Source organism: Eucalyptus grandis, chromosome 9 (genome assembly GCF_016545825.1).
Source record: "Eucalyptus grandis isolate ANBG69807.140 chromosome 9, ASM1654582v1, whole genome shotgun sequence".
NCBI classification, from domain to species: domain Eukaryota; kingdom Viridiplantae; phylum Streptophyta; class Magnoliopsida; order Myrtales; family Myrtaceae; genus Eucalyptus; species Eucalyptus grandis.
Window position 1 is genome coordinate 35,192,968 of NC_052620.1, and position 19,220 is coordinate 35,212,187.

The window sequence follows — 19,220 nt, forward strand, 5'->3', positions numbered from 1 at the left end:
TTGAAAGTTTAAGACAAATGGGGACTTACTTTGGGTTTCTAACATTTTCATATGACAGCGATGTTCATGATTTACCAAAAATTAACAATTAAACACAGACCTTGTTCTTTTGGACGCACTACAGCACTCGCCTTATCTACTTTTTTTTTTATTTTGATCAAAGCCTTATCTACTTCAATGAGTGTGAATTACCTCAAACCTGTCCCGATTGGAGGATGTAAATCGTATCTTTATACATGAACAATTTCAAAAGTGTTGCATTTGCTAAGGCTCAATTTGTTTCATGAAAAAATTAATTTTTCTGGAAATTATTTTGTAGAAAGTTAATTTACAAGATAATAATAATATTTTATGATATTTGGTTTAAACCTGAAAATAAACTAAAATATATTCCATCATTTGGTATGAAAAATCTTATTTGATTTTTTTTAAATAAACACATACTATTTAGATGCTAGTAACTCGTGTATGGGCAATCGAGGACTCGGGGAAATCGAGTACAAGCACTAGAGGGATCTCAACCCAAGTGCCAGGATGAAGGCACGGGCACTAGGATCTTGGGCGCAACCTCGATAAACCTAAACATGTCCAGTAAGGCCCCAAACCTGGCCTCAATCGACTTGAGAATAGCCTTTGTGAACTTGGTTGTAGCCTTTGTGGATCCGAGCCCAAGTTTTGAGGATTCGAGCTCAAGTACCAAGATCCCACTCTCAATCTTGGTGGACCTAGGCTCATGTGCAAGGGCATCAAGGGCTAGGGCTTAGCTAGCGAGGTTTCAAGCTCAACCTTGATGGACCCAGATGTAGGTGTTAGGGATCTAAGCATGGGCATCAAGGTCCTAGGCCTAGCCTCGATGGACCAAGTCTATGCATTGAAGACTTGGTCTTGGACACCCAAGATTCGGGAACTAGCGTTGGGATTTTTGTGCCCAAGTGTCAAGTTTCAGATCCAAACATCAATGTCTAGTTATATTTTTAGAAATTGACCATCAATTTTCTATATTTTTTTAGTCGATCAAATTTTTAAATTTAAATATAGATTTTTCATTGACTAGAAAAATTTGTTGTTTCAATCATTTTTCTTAGTGAATCAAATGTCAGAAAATGAGGAAATGTAAAAACAATCCTAAAAAAAAATTGCGTTGGTCCAAGTTTCTGATGGATTCCATTAGGAGAAAAAAATCCATTAGGAGAAAAAATCCCAGCACGCTTTCTTATTGGGTTCTCTTAAGCCCATATCTCGTACGATATCAAGTGTTTAAAATTTTAATCAATTAAGCTTATGCAAAATTTGACTAAGGAGTCATCGCTAACTTTTTCGATTGGCTAGAAATCAAGTAAAATACAGGAGGATATCTCACTATTTACTCAATGACTTAATTACGTTAGTCTAACTAACGCCCCTTTTTTTTGGTCGAATAACTAACGCCCCTTCAGTACCTATTTAATTGCGTGCTAACTAACGTCGTGGCAACCTATCCAAAAGAGATCTAAGGTTCGTCCTAACCATTTTGGAGCAGGATAGTAATATTCGAAGTATAGAATTGCGCAATCAATTATATTCACAAAAGAAAAAATACAAGCATCCTAATATTGTCCCTAAAAAGAAAAGACAATCCAAAACAAAGAACCCTATTCTAAAACTCTAAAATTTTGTCCAATTTTAGGTTTTAATTTCTAAGGGTTTCTAATTTTTTGTGAATTTTTTTAAGAATTTTCTGAATTTTTACTGATTTGTCTTTTTTTTTTTTTTTTTGTTATTTTCTGGATTTTTAATGATTTTCTGAATTTTCTAAAAAAAATTTAATGATTTTTCGAATTTTCTAATTTTTTGTGAATTTTCTGATTTTTCAATTGTTTTAATGTTTTCCCGAATTTTTAATTATTATTATTTTTTTTTTTTTTTTATTTATCATTATATTGGGGGAAAGGGTCCGGACCTTTTATCCGATCCGGCCGTTGACCCGACCCAAACCCGGATCCGACCCAGTCGGATTTTAAAAAAAAAGATATTTTTCACTTTTTTTACTTTTTAAATGATTTTTCTATTTTTATTTACTTTCTCTTTTGTCTTTTTCTCTATTTTGTCCTGTTCCCCTGCAGCTTCTTCTTTCCAGAATCACCTTCAACCTCTGGACTCCTCCTCCAGTGGGGCCGAACTCCTGCTACTCGCCTCTGCCGTCGAGAAACACTCGACAGCACCGCCATCTGGTCGCCGGTTACCGCCCTACATCATCGCCGGCCAACACCACCGACCGGTCGTTCCCACCGACTGGTGCCTACCTTTTCAGATTTGCTATTCCGGCGACCACCGAACATTAAAATGAACATCACCCGGAACTCAAACTTCTACTATCAAACAAAGTCAGCAAAGAAACCGGCACAAGAACGTGAAGACAGAGAGAAAGGCTGACTCGAGTAGCCTTGAACCATGGACAGAGGCTCGCCAGCGAGGGAAAGTAACTCCGGCGGGGTATTCCGGCGTGGGAAATCCGTACGCGACCGACTCGAGCAAGATTTTTCCACCAAATCACACAAAAACAAGGAAAACACGAATGATCAAACAAGATTCAACGAATATGAACGTAGATGCTAATCGATTTCAAGCTCCAACATCCAAAAAGAATTTCGGTCTTCTTTTGGGCATTTGAGCAAACGGTTGGTGTGCAGCATCAAAAGCCAGCCTCCAATCCGATTTCGCCATGATTATCAGTATGACAGAGAAATGATGTACATACATCTAGGTCAATTTACTCAGCAGCATCCTATCTTATCCCAGTTTTGTTGTGTTTTCGTCATTCAAACTTCATGGCCCATTCTCGGCTTTTTTCATTAAAAGAAAAGACAAAACAGCTCGTACACAGAATACGCCTGAGGGAGAGAGTGTTCAAACACCTGGTTCGTTTGGTGAAATGGACTTGCTGAAATGGGCAGCGATGGGGTTCGAAAAACTCTACGGGAGATCACCGGGCTTTTCTCCTCCTAACGGGTGCTCTGGACGACCTTGCTCCAGTCGGACCAGCTTCAGCTGCCCCCTTGAAAATTGAAGGTCTCTGCAATTTCTCCCGCTTGAGCACTTCAATGGCCAGAACTCTCTCCCCCTCTGGTTCTCACACTCTGCAGAACTTTACTCTCCTCCTTACCCAAAAAGAAAAGAAAACCAGAAAACCCTTCCTCCGGGGAGCAAAAGAGAAAAATGGTCAATCTCCCTCTCAACCAACGCGCTCTCTCACCTATGTAGCACCGACACGCGACACGCGACACGCGACACGACACAACACGCGACACGTCATTTCTCAAAAAATATAGAATTCCGACACGTTAAATATTAAATAAATATTTTTATATAAAAATGCATAAATAACTAAATAATAATATTAAAAAGAGCCTAGAATTAATCTATACTAAAAACAATAATCCTACATTTGTTAATATCATATCAAAAGTGGAAAGGAAATAAAAATAGAGAAAAATCATATCAAAACCGATATGTCCTTCAGGTTTTCAATTTTGATGCCACTTACTTCATAGATGACTTATTCAAAATAGACCGCTCAATACATAAAAATGACAAAAATCAGTCCGTTCACTCAAGGTAAATCCTACTTGGTGCAAAGCAGCAAATAAGAACTCTTCCCATTTGAAATCATTTTTATAATGCCTAGCAAATTCAACTCCGCCTTAATCTCTAGATCATTGTTAGGTTTCAGAATTTCCCTTACTCTTGTCCGTGTATCCTTCTACCATAATTGCAAGCAACAATTCAGCAATCCCAGTTCTCCTAATAAGCATCAATGTAATACTCGGATTCGACACAATGCGTAAATTGTTAATGCAAAATATACAAATAAGAAGCGCCTCGCCTAGCCCCTTCACCTCCAACAGCTACTTCCCATGAAGACTGAAGAGAAGAGTCCAGAGTCTCCACTCTCCACTCTCCAGACCCCGTGTGTGATTGAAGTTTAGCTTTTATTTTTATATTTTTTTTATTTTTTTCATATATTTATATTTAGACCCCAGAAGTTTTGAAAATTTATAAAAATAACCCCGTGCGTGTCGGAGTCACGTGTCGGAATTTCCGACTCGCGTGTCGGAGCGTGTCGGAAATAGTTGACCGCGTGTCGGAGCGTGTCGGACACGTGTCAGAGTGTCGGACACGACACGAAGGGTCCCGGAGAGTGTCCGTGCTTCATAGTCTCTCACGCCCTGCTTATGTAGCACCCATACCAATATATGACACGTAACACCAGAAGATAGAGGGACACGCCATTTCTCGAAAAATAAAAATTTTCAAGATGCTAGAATATATTGTATATTAAATAAATATTTTTATATTTATTATAAAGCTTGAAATGAATTTACACTAAAAATATTAATAAATCCATTAAAAACATACTTATAGGAAATGCATACTCATATTTGGAGACATGTTTCTGACTTTAATAAAAATAGATACTATAGTCAACTTATTTATAAAAAAAAATCTATGATCTTTTATGGTGATCAAAACTTATCATTATTTAACATCTAGTACTTTTATTTCCCAAAATCACTTTTTAGCTCTACCCATTTATTTTGCCCTCTTGTTTCTTCCCCAGCACCACCCGTGACTTTCTTTCTTTAATCACCCTCCATTCTTCCCTTCCTCCAAAAAGGAAAAGAAAAAAGAAAAATCTAATCAAGTTGGACTGGCATCCCCATTTTCAATTTTGCCGCCTCCTCCTTCCTACACGGCATCCCATTTTTAATTTATTTTTCTACTCTTCTTCCTAAAACTAAAAAGAAACCTTGAAAACCCAAACTTTAGGTTCCCAGCCGCCGCCGCCTCCTCCTCGTCCTTGCATGGTATCCCCATTTTTAATTTTATTCCTACTCTTCTTCCTAAGACTAAAAGAGCAATCTTGGAAACCCAAAAACCCTAGCCACCTCCTCGTCCTTCTCACACGATCCTCTTCCTCTCGATCTCTACTCTCTCTCGATTGCCTCATAGTCGCTGGCCACCTCGCCTCTAGGCTTCCCTCCTTCGTAGTCGTAGCCTCACCTCCGTCCCTCCATCACGGCATCACAATTGTGGTCCTCTTGATCACCTTCTTCAATGATTCTCTCTCCCTTCGCACTTGCAATCCCGCCCTAGAAATGCATCATGCCTCTTGGAATTCCAGATCATGCCTCTCACAATTCTGGACATGCATGTCAAAGTATGTTAACAAGAGTTAACTATGTATCGGATTTTTAGACACTTGTTGACCACATGTCGAAGTATGTCCAATACGACTCAAAAGTTCCTAAAGATTGTCCGTGCTTCATAGGGTTTCAACCCCCCCTGTGATAAGATTTTTGCCCAAAAAGGATCCTAGATGCGGTAGAGGATTTTTATAAAATGAAAAAAAGTCAAATTTATAATAGGCTCAAAGTAGAATGTGGTGAATACATGAGCAGAAAACAAATAATAAATTGCGAGTGGCCTTACTTATTCATTATAACAAAACTCATAAAAAAAATGATAATTATATATTATATGTCTTGAGTGTGAAAGCCTGTTCACTTAATTTGACTCTAATAATAAAAAAATATTTTGACTTCACAGCCGAAATGAAAATATCTTCAATATCTTAGGAGATAATAGATATAGATTTTCATAAGGAATTATTGATCTGTATCAAACAAAAAGTCAGGTGGCGACTAAGCTATAAAGAATAAAATGCGTTGGTCAACAAAATCCTCTCAATAATTGCAACCCGGTTGACTTGTTTATGAGGATTAAACAATGCTGTACTGCTCCAGATTGATTCCACAGCCGTCGTTCTTCAGCTGGAGATATGGTGGGATCAGTGGTAGCTTCGCATATTTAGCTGAATCGCCCGAAAAGAATTTGAGTGTGCAATCAATCATTTATGGGGGAAGAAAAGGCTAGAGCATGGAGAAGTAATACCAATGAAATCAGCTATAAGACGACCGTCGGTGAAGCTGCCAGTGGGACAGTGAAAGAAAATCTCGCCATATGAAGACACGGTGTTTATGTAATTGTTGATCCCTGCGTTGTTGAGCGAGTCGCCAAAAATGAACAGGGCGACGTCGCAGAGAGCCGAGAGGAGGAGGCTGGCGAAGACGAAGACGGCGAAGAAGAGGATGTGGAGTTCCGGAGCCGACATGGCGATCTTAGGTGGGACGATGCGGCGTCTCTTGGGATTTTGTACCGATGCTCGGGTTACTTAAATAAGTAAGTTGGGCGAAGTGGAAGGCTCGGGATAGCTCTTTCCTCTTTTGGCTAAACACATGACGTCATAAATTGGCAGAGTAAACTTTTTGGGGGCGTTGAAACATATTTGCTTGCGTAATTTGCATTCTGATTTTCGCTATGTATTTATTTTCCATCTTGCGGTCATAAGAGGAGGCTGCTGAGATACGTTTGAACAATTCCTGGTTCCATACTTCACCTTTTCAATTTTCTATTTTGCGGTCCACCCGCGATTTTAGCACGTCTTCATAGAAGTTTCAGTCAAAACAGCTCATTACCAATTTATCATCCCTTCCCTTGCTTATCCAGACTTTTTGCTTGGATCACATTATGGGACCCCTGATGGTTTCAATCTTAATATGCTTGTTATTTCTCTTATGCTGTTATCCTTTCTAAAATACTTTGGTGGGCCTAGGCTCTGTCCAACATATAGGCATAAATGGATAACCAATGTGACCCATAACTTAATAGGCTGTGTAATGTAATCGACTCTCTTCCCTCTTCTTTTTCTTACTTTCAGTTCTTTCGCATTTGACCCTATACAAAAAACATTAACCGTGCTAGGGCTCATAAAATCATAGGCAAAAGTGCAAAACTAAAGCAATAATAAGTTTCATTTATTCAAACTTATTCCGAAACATTTTAAGAAATCAAGTTTGTTGACATTTGAGCAATGCTAGGGGCTCATTTGAACATCCTCATTCTTTAACAGAAGTGCAATCATACAATCAATCCAACATCATCCCCCATTATTCATAATATGATGTTCAAGTGGGATGTGATTATTTACCTACGATTTCAAGGAAAAAAATTATTCAAGCACCCTCATGCTTGAACAATGCTTTCAAGTTGCGAGGTCTGATTATACTCAAACTCCCATTCCACATCAATTGCGCAAATTGCCTATTAGCCCTCTCACCTGCATGGTCAGAGTCAAAGAACACGTAGTTCTCAGGATCATGGCATAATGAAAATTCCTTCTCTCCTCTTTGGCCTCCACAGCTTGAATTTGCCCTATAAGGACCCGAACCACAACACGCAGTTTCCGCTTCCTTAAAACCTGAATTGATTTCACATTTCGAAAATAAGGACTTCTATTCAGTACACGAGCGATGTAAAAGGCATAATATCCACAACCGGTATAGAAGTGATGATGCTTAAGCTAAGTGCCCGCAGCATAAATAACTTACCATATTTTGATGGGTAGTGGATTCTCTCACTGCCTGAAGTGTAGTAGTCGAAGTAGGAGTACTCGAATCCTTGGAGTTGCGCCTCCAGTTTTGCGAGAATTGAAGTAAGAGCAACGTTGTGAAGCTGTGCGAGCTTGTTGGCTTCGTCTGAGCAAGAACCATTTTCGGCTGGTCTCATGATTGGCACACACCCAAGTTGCCCAATTCCAATCATTGCAAATTTTCTTCCTCCTACTTCATATATTCCCTGAAAAGAAAATGAGAAATCGTTATCATCCCCTTGAAATGCTGTAACAATTATCAAATGTTGCCTTGTAAGCACACACTATATAGTGTATGTATATAGCAGAGTGAACCTTTAAGGTCTCTCGGCAAATAAACCGGTCAAGATACACTCGAAACCAACTTATAATTGAATAAAAGACATCGAAATACTTGTACAATCCCATGTTTGCGCTACAAATGGAGCCACATAAAGAGCAACTGACTAAGTGATATAGTAGATCTTAATTGGATATCAAATCATGGCTTATGGAAAAGAGAAGGAGAAAGAATTGCATTTATAATGTACTTAAGGGTCAGCAACTCGTACTCAATTGTGAGTTCGGATTAAGCACTCATGTTTAGTCATGTCAATACAATTGGGCATGCTTAAAGATCATGTAATTTGAATTTGTTTCATTTTCGAATTTGTCGATAGAAATTGGCTTCTGTACATGGAGCTATCCAATCGAGTCCATTTGTACCAGAAATTACAAGAAATCACGCGGTCCATAAAAATCTTCCTTTAAGTGAAACTAGAAAGTACTCTCTCAAGAGCGGTGGATGACGGAATTCTTGTTAGTTTCGTACCTTAAGCACGGTGGTGATGTTTCCAATCACCATCCCCACGTAATCTTCCATGGAAATGGACTGAAACAGAGTAGGATTAGAGAAGAAAGGCAGGGCGTATTCACTGCTTCCAATGCTAATTAAGTAAACACCCTCTTTAATTATTTTCTTGGCCCTCTCGCTGCCCATCTCCTTCTCCAGCTTCTTCTCTAGTTGTTCGAGCTGCTTCAGCTGCATCTTCAAATCCACCACCTGATAAATTAAAAACACGAACTTGTTAATTCCCATCTTTCTCGCAGTTGGAAATTTTCATGTTAAATAAAGCTTCGAGCCAAAAGACATAAATAAATAACATACAAATCCTTCATAAGTGTCGCCCAAAGCACCAGCACCGGCGGATGCGAAGTTCGCCCCTCCCATGAATTCATCATCTTTCATTTGGAGATATGGTGGAATCAGCGGCAGATTTGCATATTCAGCTGCATAACCAAAGAAAAAAAAAAAAATAGAACAACAAACATATTAAGCAGTTATTTATGAGGAAATAAATAGAATTTGCGTACAAGTTAGCCGGCGAAAAGAAGTTACCAATAAAATCGACAATGAGACGACCGTTGGAGAATCTTCCAGTGGGATGGCGGAAGAACGTCTCGCCATAAGGAGGAAAATTTGCTCTGAAATCAGCAGTGGTGTTTATGTAGTTGTTGGTCCCCACGTCGTTAACGGAGTCGCCGAAGATGAACAAAGCAACATCTTTCCGAGACTGATCATCGCCACGAGTTGAGATGAAGAGGCTTGCGAGAACAATGAAGAGAATGATGTGGAGAGTCGGGGTCGACATGATGATCTGTGTTGGGTGATGTTAGTCCTCTTTTAGGTGGCTACATATATAGGAAAATACGGTGATGAAAGTAGCGGTTACAAAGTCTCCTGTCCGTGCATTGAACAGGACTTACGAACTTGACAGATACATTGGATAAACGTTGGAGGTCCGTCTGGATAAGTGGGAGTACGAGAATGGGTTTTTACTTTTATTCCCACGTCGGCCGACTAGCTCGACACGTACGCGCAAGAAGGCTATTCGTCTGGGAGAAAAGTCTAACAAATTTATAGTCGTTTTCCTGTACTCATCCAGAAGCCCACTTTGACAAATCATAGGCTTGGATGATTCGAAACGTGTTCTTCATGTGACCACACCATTGGTTAACTCAATGTGGAGGCATCCATCATTAGTTTAAGGTCGCAGGGGAGTCATTCGCTAGCACGACAGCCTCTATCTAGACGACGGCGTCCTGGGAATGTAAGACCAATGAGCACCCTCATCTAGTTCTAGTACTGCTGAAGGCAAACCCGAATCGATACCGTCCCAAGCGCCACATGGGGTGCTTCTGATCCCGGCTAATGCGAAGCATAACGGGTTACATTACTTCATTTTATTAGACGCTGCGTGAAATTTGTTCAATCAATTGAATAGCTCATAAATCAGCAACATGGGATAAAAACTTATCTGACACCCATCGCAATGATAATAAGAAAACAATCAAGCAGAGACCTTGTTTTTTTTTCCCCACTCTAATTTCTAAGTACAGAAAGAAGTATGGTCTTCGGATCTTTCGTGATTAAACGGACCAGTGGGAAGAAAAGATGGGCTCGTCGCTGTCTATGGTCTGTGGCCGGGCTATGCGATGGGTTGTTCTGTGGAATCTGGCAAGTCCAATAACTGCACCACATGCTAACGACATTCTTAACCAAGTATGCATATAGGTCTATCGCAATCTATCAAAAATCATCAGTTCCCCAGCGCTCTCGGCATGCATAAACGTCTAAATTCCTAATGATTCGGCATTTTGAATTCATGTTAGCTCGTTACATCATGTCTATAGTTTGAACTCATCAAATATCATTTTCTAAGTGCCGAGGTGGATCTAAGCTTCAGGCATCTCACCGGATAAACAGGGTGATCAAGCCCGTATAGAATTTAATGGGCTGCATAATGAAATCAATTAGTATTACAATACCCTAACATCCTTGATCTTTTTCTTCTTCTTTTTTGAAATGTTCATCGCCCTAAGATAAGATTATTGACATTTCATTTTAAATTATTCCTATGTTTTGTCGCCACAAAATGGAACTAAAGGCATAGAATCAAATGATGTACCTTTATTTCCCCAAGGGTCCAAGAAAAAGTTCAAGTTTGAACTACTCTTCTGCATTACAAGGGCCCGCGATGCGTAAACTTCAATTCCACATTAGAATGGGCAAACTATTGATAGGCCTTTTCAGTCGAATGGTTGTCAAAAAAAAAAAAAAAATTGGGACAACAACACAATATGTATTCTTTCACTACTCTCTTGCCTTCGCAACTCGGACTCATGCTATATGGACCTGAATCACAACGTGGCATTTTCACCTTGTTTAAGCTGGAAATTAATTTTAGAACAAAAAATGTTCACATGGTTCATTGTCTATATAAGACGTAGGCAAAATTAAGGTTTAAAAGACTTGTATTACCGACAATATTTCGATGGGTTTCGGATTCTATCCTGGTTGAAGTGTAGAAGTCAAAGTAGGAGTACTTGAATCCTCGTAGCTGAGTCACTTGCTTTGTGAGTGTCATACCCCAAAACTATCAAGAATGGGGGATGACACCGCCGTCCTTCTACTCAAAGGACACAGCCTCAAAGCTCCAAAAAATCCAACTCTTAAAAGTCCCCACATCCATATCGCTTTCGTATTTATTCATCGTTAGTCGAGGAACCTAAAAAAAATTGGAAAATAGAGGGGTGAGCAACCACGGCTCAGTGAGTAGTGCATCTCTTCCGAGCGGATCGAGCATCTACTATGCATATTTACAAAACCAAATTACAACTCTTTTGACTCAAATCTAGGATATAACAAACATACAGTAAAAAGAATAAGTTACATACGCTTTAACATGACTATATTTATAGGAAAAATAATAATTTCATAATAACATCGAAATAAACATCAATGGTCTAATCTACTAACCAATCTCATTAATTCACACGCCAATGGTCCATTCCATTGGTTAATCTCATACCGCACCAAACCCAGAAATTTAACAAACCTTCAAGGCCAAAATATAACATTTCTTATTGTAACACAATATATTCAAAGCAAAAATATTCAAGATAATAATAGGCAAATGCCAATAGTCTAACCCATTGGTCAATCTCATAAAACGTGTATTAATGGTATATTCAATTGATTAATCTCATCAAACCACACATCAATAATCTAATAAAATTACACGTCGATGGTCCATTCCAACGAGTAATCTCAAATTACACGTCGATGGTCCATTCCATCGACTAATCTCAAATTACACGTCGATGGTCCATTCCATCCACTAATCTCAAATTACACATTGATGGTTCATTCCATCGACTAATCTCAAATTACACGTCGATGGTCCATTCCAACGACTAGTCTCAAATAACACAAAAAAATATTGTGACACTTCATTTCTTACGGCATTTTCAAAGTGATTGTTTTTTATATATCGTAATGGGCGATTCCATCGTTTATAGTCGAAAAGAAGAGTCACAAGAGGTTTTTCAAACCATAAAAAAAATGGATCTTCTTTCAATTTAAATATTTCGAACTTCGAATTCTCTTTATTTTTATTCCTATCCATATAAGAAGTTTTATAAACTTGGCTATCTTTATAGAATGTCTCTTGAAAGTTGAATTCATCCCTTGTTTTTTTCCTTTTCATTCACTTGGATCTCTTCCCTTTCATCGATTTTGTCCGGATCCTCCTTTTCTTCCGAAAAAAGAGAAGGATCTTCTTCAGTGGATCCCTCTTGTTCCTGTTTAGTCCCCTTCATTTCAAATCGATGATCCATTCTATCGACCCAACTCATATCACATGTCAATGGTCCACTCCATTGACCAATCCATTGCTCAATATCAAACCATAGTCACAATACAACGCCCAGTGACGAGGTGACCAAGATTTCCCCATTGGCAAAGTCTATACCTATTATTAACCAGTAGCTCGGCCCACAAGGATATCCTAGAATAGTATACACATACCCACAAGCCCATCGCTAGGTTCACAGCGATATTGAGCATCGACATCAATCCAGAACAATACTATCCATAATTCTTAAACCAAATCCATAAAAACATTTCATATATCACGAAAAGATTTCGCAACTCAACTTATCCAACCAGAAATATATATATATATTGGTGACCCAAGAACCCCGTACAGCCGGCGGCCGACAAGTAAATCTGGGGGGACACGTAAGCGGGAGGACTCACTACCCCCGACGTCTCACTTAAGACCTCAAGCGACTGTGAGGAGATTCGAACTCCTCCCCTTCATGAGAAAGAGAGAGTCCAAACTATCACGGCCACCAAGGCGGTGGTGCCACCGGAAATACTTTAAAACATTCTCAAATAATTTCAAGACCCGTCTCATAAATCAATTTTAAATCAAATACATTTTAAAAAGCTTATCATAAATCACTATATAGCCTTCCATAAATCATCTCAAAGTCGAGCTTTTCGTGAAATGGTTTCACAAACCAAAAATATGTAATATTTCTCAACTTCGTTTATTAAACAGAATATATGTTCATAAAGAAGTTCTTACACTATTTTCAAATATAAAAACTTAGTAAATGTCCGGTCTAACTTTTATGCAATAAACATGCTTATTTATAACTCATAAAATATCAAATTTTTATCATTTTGAAGACATGAGCTTATAAATTCTTAAAAGAGATAGCACCACTCACCTGGGAAAGTCGAAAATCAACCTATGTGGTTACTTGAGCCAATACACTCGTATTCCTATTAATAAATCGAAAACAATATTAAAACCAAGTAATATGCCACTCTCCAACTAACGACTCGATTAAATTATGTTTATTCATCGATAAAACGAAATCTACGCGCTAATAAATCACTCAACTAAAACAATTACTCAAAGCCGTCCTTAGCACGAAATGCAAGCGCGAAACTTCATCATGCCATAATTTTCTGCACCAAACTCCGTTTAAAGCGTACTTATAATCAATGGAAAGCTCATCCAACATACTACAAGAACCCCAATTTAGCCTACCCGAAATCAAGCCAAAAATCAACAAAATATAGCCCCGAATTCCTGGTCGCGCACTGTTCATCACGGGCGATAAACTTCAAAATTTTGTTTTGGGCAAACCGTGAGCTCAAACATGATCCATAAAATCTCACAGCTTCACAACATCCCAAGCTATCATTTCTACAAAAATACGTCGCTCAACGACTCAAAAATCATATTTCGCCGCTCGATTTTTCCAAAATTCCGAATTTCAAGCCCTAGGTCCAAAATTACTCCGATTGAACGAAGGGGGAGAACGAGTGCTTACCGAGTGTTGCATTACTTAGTTAACTTGGCGAGGCTTCCATAACAAGAACGTGTGAAGCCCCCCTTTTTTCTTTTCTCCTCTTCTTCTTTTTCTTCTTTCTCTCTTTCTTCTTCTCTCTGTGTTCGAGCTCTCTGCCGTGCCTCTCTCCCCTTCTTTCCTTCTCTCTTTCCCTCTTATCTCCTCCTTTTTCTTTTTTTTTTCTTTTTTTTTCTTTCTGTCTTTTCTTCCTCTCTCTCTCTCCTCTTTTCCCTCTCCCGAAAACTCTCTATTCCTCTCTCTGTGCTGAAGCTTCTAACCCCTTTTTTTTTTCTTTTTGACTGGGTCAAAACCCATATTTTACAGTGAGAATTGAAATGAGAGCTATGTTGTGAAGTTTTGCAAGCTCGTCGGCAATATGCTGTGTTTGATACAGCCAATGAAGCAACGACAAAAGAGAAAGATCGATAGTACTGGATGACACACTTGAGGTACTAATTTGAAGGGGGCTGAGAACCCTGCGAGTCAACAAGATGGATATATCGAGTGGGTCACGCATTCAATACCCAATAACAATACGTCCCATCTATTAATATATTAATAACATTTGTACCCGTAGCCTCAGTCCGTTGCGGAGGAATGGGTGGATTATAAATCTGGCTTATAATTTAATAGGCTGCATGATGAAATTAACTCTCTTCCCTCTTCTTTATATGAGTTTTCATTTTTTTTCTCGATTTGTGTTACTTGATGATTAACCTCGTCTTAAGAACACTCACTGAGTCGTGGGCCATTGAAATTTTGTTAGAAGCATAGAAGAAAGCAATAATCAATCGTGTCATTCCAGCTTTTCCCAAAACTTTCCAGTAATTCAAGTTTCTCCACCTGAACAGTGCTTGAGATGGTTTAAACATCCTGTTCTTTAATAGGAGTGCAATCATACATCATTCCAAAACTATTCCCCGTCATTCATGATATGACAGTTGAGTTAGTCGTGGTTATTCACTTACGACTTTGAGAAAAAAAAAAATTAAACATGCTCGTATTTGAACAATGCTTCTAGGTTGCGAGGTCTAATTACACTCAAACTCCCATTCCACATCAACTGAGCAGATTGCTTGTTTGCCCTTTCACTTGGATGGTAGGTATCAAAGAAGAGGAACTTCTCAGGATGACGGCATAATGAATATTCCTTCACTCCTCTCTTGCCTCCACACGTCGGACTTGCCTTATAAGGACCTGAACCGCAGCACGCATTTTCCGCTTCCTTAAAACCTAGACCGATTTTGCGCATCGAAAATAAGGAGTTCTATTCAGTACATGAGCAGACATATAAAAAAAAAAAAAAGTACAAATCCACGAGCGGTATAGAAGGGCCGATGCTTAAACTAAAGCAAAATTAGGTGGCACCAGAGCATGAATAACTTACCATACTTTGATGGGTGTCGGATTTTCTCACTGCCTGAAGCGTAGAAGTCGAAGTAGGAGTACTTGAATCCGTGTAGTCGAGTCTCCAGTTTGGCGAGAATTGAAGTAAGAGCAGTGTTGTGAAGCATGGCGAGCTTGTTGGCTGCACCTAAGCAAGAACCATTTCTGGTTAATAGTCTCATACCTGGCACACACCCAAGAGGCCCTATTCCCATCATTGCAAATTTCCTCCCTCCTACTTTGTACATTCCCTAAAAAAAATATGAATTTATTCAGTTTTCATCCACTTTGAAAGATCATGACAGTCAACAAAGAATGATTATAAATAGACATAAAGTTTGGTCAGTACCTTGAGCACGGTGGTGATGTTTCCAATTACCATCCCCACGTAATCTTCCATGGAAATGGACTGAAACAGGGCAGGATTATAGACGAGAGGCATCAAGTAATCGTTGCTTCCGATGCTGATCAAGTAAACGCCCTCCCTAATTATCCTGTTCGCCTGGTCTTTCCCCTTCTTCTTCCTCAGCTTCTTCCTTAGTTGTTTAAGCTGCTTCAGCTGCATCTTGAAATCCACCACCTGATAAATAAAAAACACGAACTTATTCATTTCCCATGTTTCTTGCTGTCTCGTAAAGTGGAAATATCCACGTTAGATAAAGCTTCGAGCCAAAAAGAAGAGGGAAAAAGAACATACAAATCCTTTGTAAGTGTCGACCAGGGCACCTGCTCCACCAGACGCGAAATTCGTCCCTGCCATGAATTCACCATCTTTCATTTGGAGATACGGTGGAATCAGCGGCAGCTTTGCAAATTCAGCTGCATAACAAAAGATAAAGAAAAACAAAATAGAACAATAAATTATTTAAGCACTAACTTTTAAGGATAAATAGAATTTGCACACGAGTTACCCAGAAAAATAAATCAAAATAAATAAATAAATAAATAAAAGGAAAGAAAGAAAGAAAGAAGTTACCGATAAAATCAGCAATGAGACGACCATCGGAGAATCTGCCAGTGGGGTTGTGGAAGAACGTGTTGCCATAAGGAGGAAAGTTTGCTCTAAAGTCTGCAGTGGTGTTTATGTAGTTGTTGGTCCCAGCGTCGTTAATGGAGTCGCCGAAGATGAACAGAGCAACCTCTTCCCGAGGTTGATCGGCACGGCCAGTTGAGACGAGGAGGCTTGCGAGACTTGCGAAGAGAATGATGTGGCGAGTCGGAATCAACATGATGACCTGTGTTGGACAATGTTAGATCTCTTTAGATTTCGTCTATATATATATATATACACACAATATAATGGAAAATATGGTGATTGAAGTATTTTTTACGAAGTCTTCCTTCCGTGATTGACCGGCAGCTTTACGAACTTGACAGAAACGTTGAACGAACGTGGGAGAAACGCCCGAAAGAGTCGTCGTCTAACACTGTTTTTCGACTTTTTCGCCGTCGACGGGTTCAACACTTGCAGTGCAAGAAGGCTTTCGTCAAGGAAACTTTCTAACCCAATTACAATCGCTTTTAGTTCTTGTCCAGAGGCCCACTTTTATAAATCATATGCTTATATGATTTCAAAGACTATGGCCAACACAATTATGAGGCAGCCCCACCCGGGCGTTTGCTCTAATCACGGCTCACTCGCATCCTGACATTATAATAAGTATTTTGTTAGTCTATGGTCGCGCGAGACTTACCCACTAGCTTAACAGGCTATATCTAGATGATGCAGGTTCTAAGTATTCAAAACCAGTAAGTATTGAAATTTCCTATAATATGGGCTTACATTAAATTAATTAATTCTATTTTAAATAATCGAGTTAATGGATATTCCAATATTTGTTAAACCCTAGAGCGATCTTATTGAATTGGGTATTGGCATCTATTAATAACGGGCCTAGTTGAGCAGCAAAGTGTAGGTAATTGTGTTTAACTAAAGCTCGTAATGGGAGGAGCCTAATTAACACACTATTGATTAGAGTTTGTTAAGTCCCCTCTCTAACTTATAAAAGGGTCGGCTATGCCTATCAGTTGCTGGAATTCCATTGAAAGCTGCTATACTGAAATAGGTCATAGAAAATGATATTTGACATTTCAATAGATCTCTAATTATCAGAGTGATTTGTTTTTCTTCAAATGAAGGAATGGTTCATACAGGTATGTTTTATTCCACTGTGCTTATCAATTTTCGTGTTTTACAGTCATATATGAATTCGATTCATCTTGATTGATTAGTTGCTTATGTGAATAATTTTCTACAATAAGTGCCTCTGGCTACAATATCACTCAAAGCAGCCCTTGCTCGAGCCCCTCTCGTGCACAATATAGCACACTTTTGATCAAGACAAACCCATGCCTCTAACGAGTTTAGATGCTTCGTGCTAGTTGGAGGTTGCGAGAAAGTTGCTCACCAATGCAATACAATAGCTGGTTGGTATGTTCACAATGTGAGATCAAAGATACATCCAGTGCTCAGCACAATCATAATCTTCATAATATCTTTGATCATGGTCAAAATGACAACATTTCTTAAATATGCACCCGTTTTTGTATGCAAAGAAATCCATAATAAGAAAAATTAAGCTGAGAGAATCCTTTTCTCTTTTTAATACGAAGAAAGCAGTGTCTTGGATCATTCATGTTTAAACAGAACAGTGGAGAAAAGAAGTGTTGTGGCAATCTAGCTAGTCCAATTAATGCAACTGTCAACACCCAAGTACCTCTATTTCCTCAAGGTACTAATTCAGATTTGATCGCACTTTGAACATCGCTTCTATATGGGAAGGTTCGGTTCGGTGATGCTTGAACTTCCATTCCACATTAATTGGACAAATTGTTGATTGGCCCATTTTATCATATGATTATCAAAGAATAAGAATTTTTCATGATGACAACACATGAATGTCTTTCACTCATCTCTTGCCTCTGCAACTCACGTTTGAGAAAATATTAGGTATGTGATGTTTGGTGATCTTGGGCCTTTCTCACAACAAAATTTAGCTCAAAATGTGAGGTATTCCCTCACACTTATAAACCGACCACCAACTTATTCCACAACCGATGTGGGATAACCTGAATAATCTCTCTCTCACATATCAGGCTTGGGTCGACCCGCAATAACCCATAACTTTCTCTTATGACTATTGAATCCAGACTTATTGACAACTTAAGCTCTAATACCAGTGTGGGGTGGTCATAAGCCTCTCTCACCTCAAAATCTAGTTCAAGAGGTAAGGTTTTTTCTTACACTTATAAACTAACCACCAGCCCATTCCACAACCAATATGAAACAACTTTACTAATATTACTCTCACACATCGGGCCTGGTCAGAGGCACAACAATCTGTAATTCTCCCGTGTGAATTTTTTGGGTCCAAACTTGTTGGCAACTTGGATTCTAATATTAGTATTAGGTGGTCCCAGGCCTTCTCACCCCAAAAGGTAGCTCAATGGGTGAGATTTTCCCTCACAAAACTAACCACTGGCCCCTTCCACAACCAATGTGAGACAACCTCAACAACTTTCCCCTTACACATTGAGCCTGAATCAAAGACGCAACAACCCATAACTCTCCCCTATAATTATTGAGTCTAGACTTGTTGGCAACCCAGCTCTAATACTAGTGTTGGGAGGTATAAGGCCTCTTTCACCCTAAAAGTTAGCTCAAATAATGAGGCATTCCCTCATCCTTATAAACCAGGCTTGAGTTGGAGTCGCAACTACCTATAACTCTCCTGAATAACTATCGGATCTAGACTTATTAATAGTGTAAGCTCTATTACTGGTGTTGGGGGATCTTAAGCCCCTCTCACCCCAAAAGCTAATTTAAGAGATAACAACAGAGCATACTTATAAATCAACTACTAACCCCTTCCGCAATCTATGTGGAATAACTTCAACAATATCTCCCTCACATATCAAGCCTAAGTTGAAGGGGCAACAACTCATAACTCTCTCGTGTGACTATTGAGTCCAAATCTGTTGGCAACCAAGCTCTAATACTAGTGTTGGATGATCTTGGGTCTCTCTCACCTCATAAGTTAACTCAAATGTTGAGGCATTCCCTCACACTTATAAACTGATTATCAGCCATTTCCATAACTGATATGGGATAACATCAACAATCTTCCGCACACACATCAAACATAAATCAGAGCCGCAACAACCTGAAACTTTCTCA

The 19,220-nt window shown here is 39.1% G+C and overlaps 3 protein-coding genes across 4 annotated transcripts; all 3 read right to left on the reverse strand.

Annotated features, from left to right (window-relative positions):
• Positions 1–5,759: 5,759 nt before the first annotated feature.
• LOC104428927 (GDSL esterase/lipase 5-like) lies at positions 5,760–6,151 on the reverse strand. Its single transcript, XM_010041847.3, has 2 exons — positions 5,932–6,151; positions 5,760–5,851 (listed from the first exon to the last, which is right to left on the reverse strand). The coding sequence occupies exons 1-2, from the start codon at positions 6,149–6,151 to the stop codon at positions 5,760–5,762; spliced, it is 312 nt and encodes a 103-aa protein (XP_010040149.1).
• Positions 6,152–6,883: 732 nt separating this feature from the next.
• LOC104419516 (GDSL esterase/lipase 5) lies at positions 6,884–13,800 on the reverse strand. 2 transcript variants are annotated; one of them, XM_039301603.1, is made up of 8 exons: positions 13,640–13,800; positions 13,028–13,082; positions 10,770–11,016; positions 8,847–9,105; positions 8,616–8,737; positions 8,280–8,510; positions 7,428–7,674; positions 6,884–7,297 (listed from the first exon to the last, which is right to left on the reverse strand). In XM_039301603.1, exons 4-8 carry the CDS (start codon positions 9,097–9,099, stop codon positions 7,053–7,055), a joined length of 1,098 nt encoding a protein of 365 aa, XP_039157537.1. In that variant the 5' UTR covers positions 9,100–9,105; positions 10,770–11,016; positions 13,028–13,082; positions 13,640–13,800; the 3' UTR covers positions 6,884–7,052. The 2 variants fall into 2 exon arrangements, with proteins under 2 accessions (XP_039157537.1, XP_039157538.1); XM_039301604.1 differs by lacking the exon at positions 13,028–13,082.
• Positions 13,801–14,492: 692 nt separating this feature from the next.
• Positions 14,493–16,463, reverse strand: LOC104419517 (GDSL esterase/lipase 1). The gene is made up of 6 exons (XM_010031193.2): positions 16,375–16,463; positions 16,020–16,278; positions 15,741–15,862; positions 15,393–15,623; positions 15,045–15,294; positions 14,493–14,890 (listed from the first exon to the last, which is right to left on the reverse strand). Exons 2-6 carry the CDS (start codon positions 16,270–16,272, stop codon positions 14,646–14,648), a joined length of 1,101 nt encoding a protein of 366 aa, XP_010029495.2. The 5' UTR covers positions 16,273–16,278; positions 16,375–16,463; the 3' UTR covers positions 14,493–14,645.
• Positions 16,464–19,220: the final 2,757 nt, after the last annotated feature.

Excerpts from the sequence above, each read along its gene's own strand:
- LOC104419516 (XM_039301604.1), bottom strand. The coding sequence starts at position 9,099 with ATGTCGACCCCGACTCTCCACATCATTCTCTTCATTGTTCTCGCAAGC. Across the intron at positions 8,511-8,615 it reads GCGACACTTATGAAGGATTT|GTGGTGGATTTGAAGATGCA; the intron begins GTATGTTATTTA and ends TTAATTTATCAG. Across the intron at positions 7,298-7,427 it reads CCACTACCCATCAAAATATG|GTTTTAAGGAAGCGGAAACT; the intron begins GTAAGTTATTTA and ends AAATCAATTCAG.
- LOC104419517 (XM_010031193.2), bottom strand. The coding sequence starts at position 16,272 with ATGTTGATTCCGACTCGCCACATCATTCTCTTCGCAAGTCTCGCAAGC. Across the intron at positions 15,624-15,740 it reads TCGACACTTACAAAGGATTT|GTGGTGGATTTCAAGATGCA; the intron begins GTATGTTCTTTT and ends TTTATTTATCAG. Across the intron at positions 15,295-15,392 it reads ACATCACCACCGTGCTCAAG|GGAATGTACAAAGTAGGAGG; the intron begins GTACTGACCAAA and ends TATTTTTTTTAG.
- LOC104428927 (XM_010041847.3), bottom strand. The coding sequence starts at position 6,151 with ATGTCGGCTCCGGAACTCCACATCCTCTTCTTCGCCGTCTTCGTCTTC. Across the intron at positions 5,852-5,931 it reads TCTTATAGCTGATTTCATTG|CTAAATATGCGAAGCTACCA; the intron begins GTATTACTTCTC and ends CGGGCGATTCAG.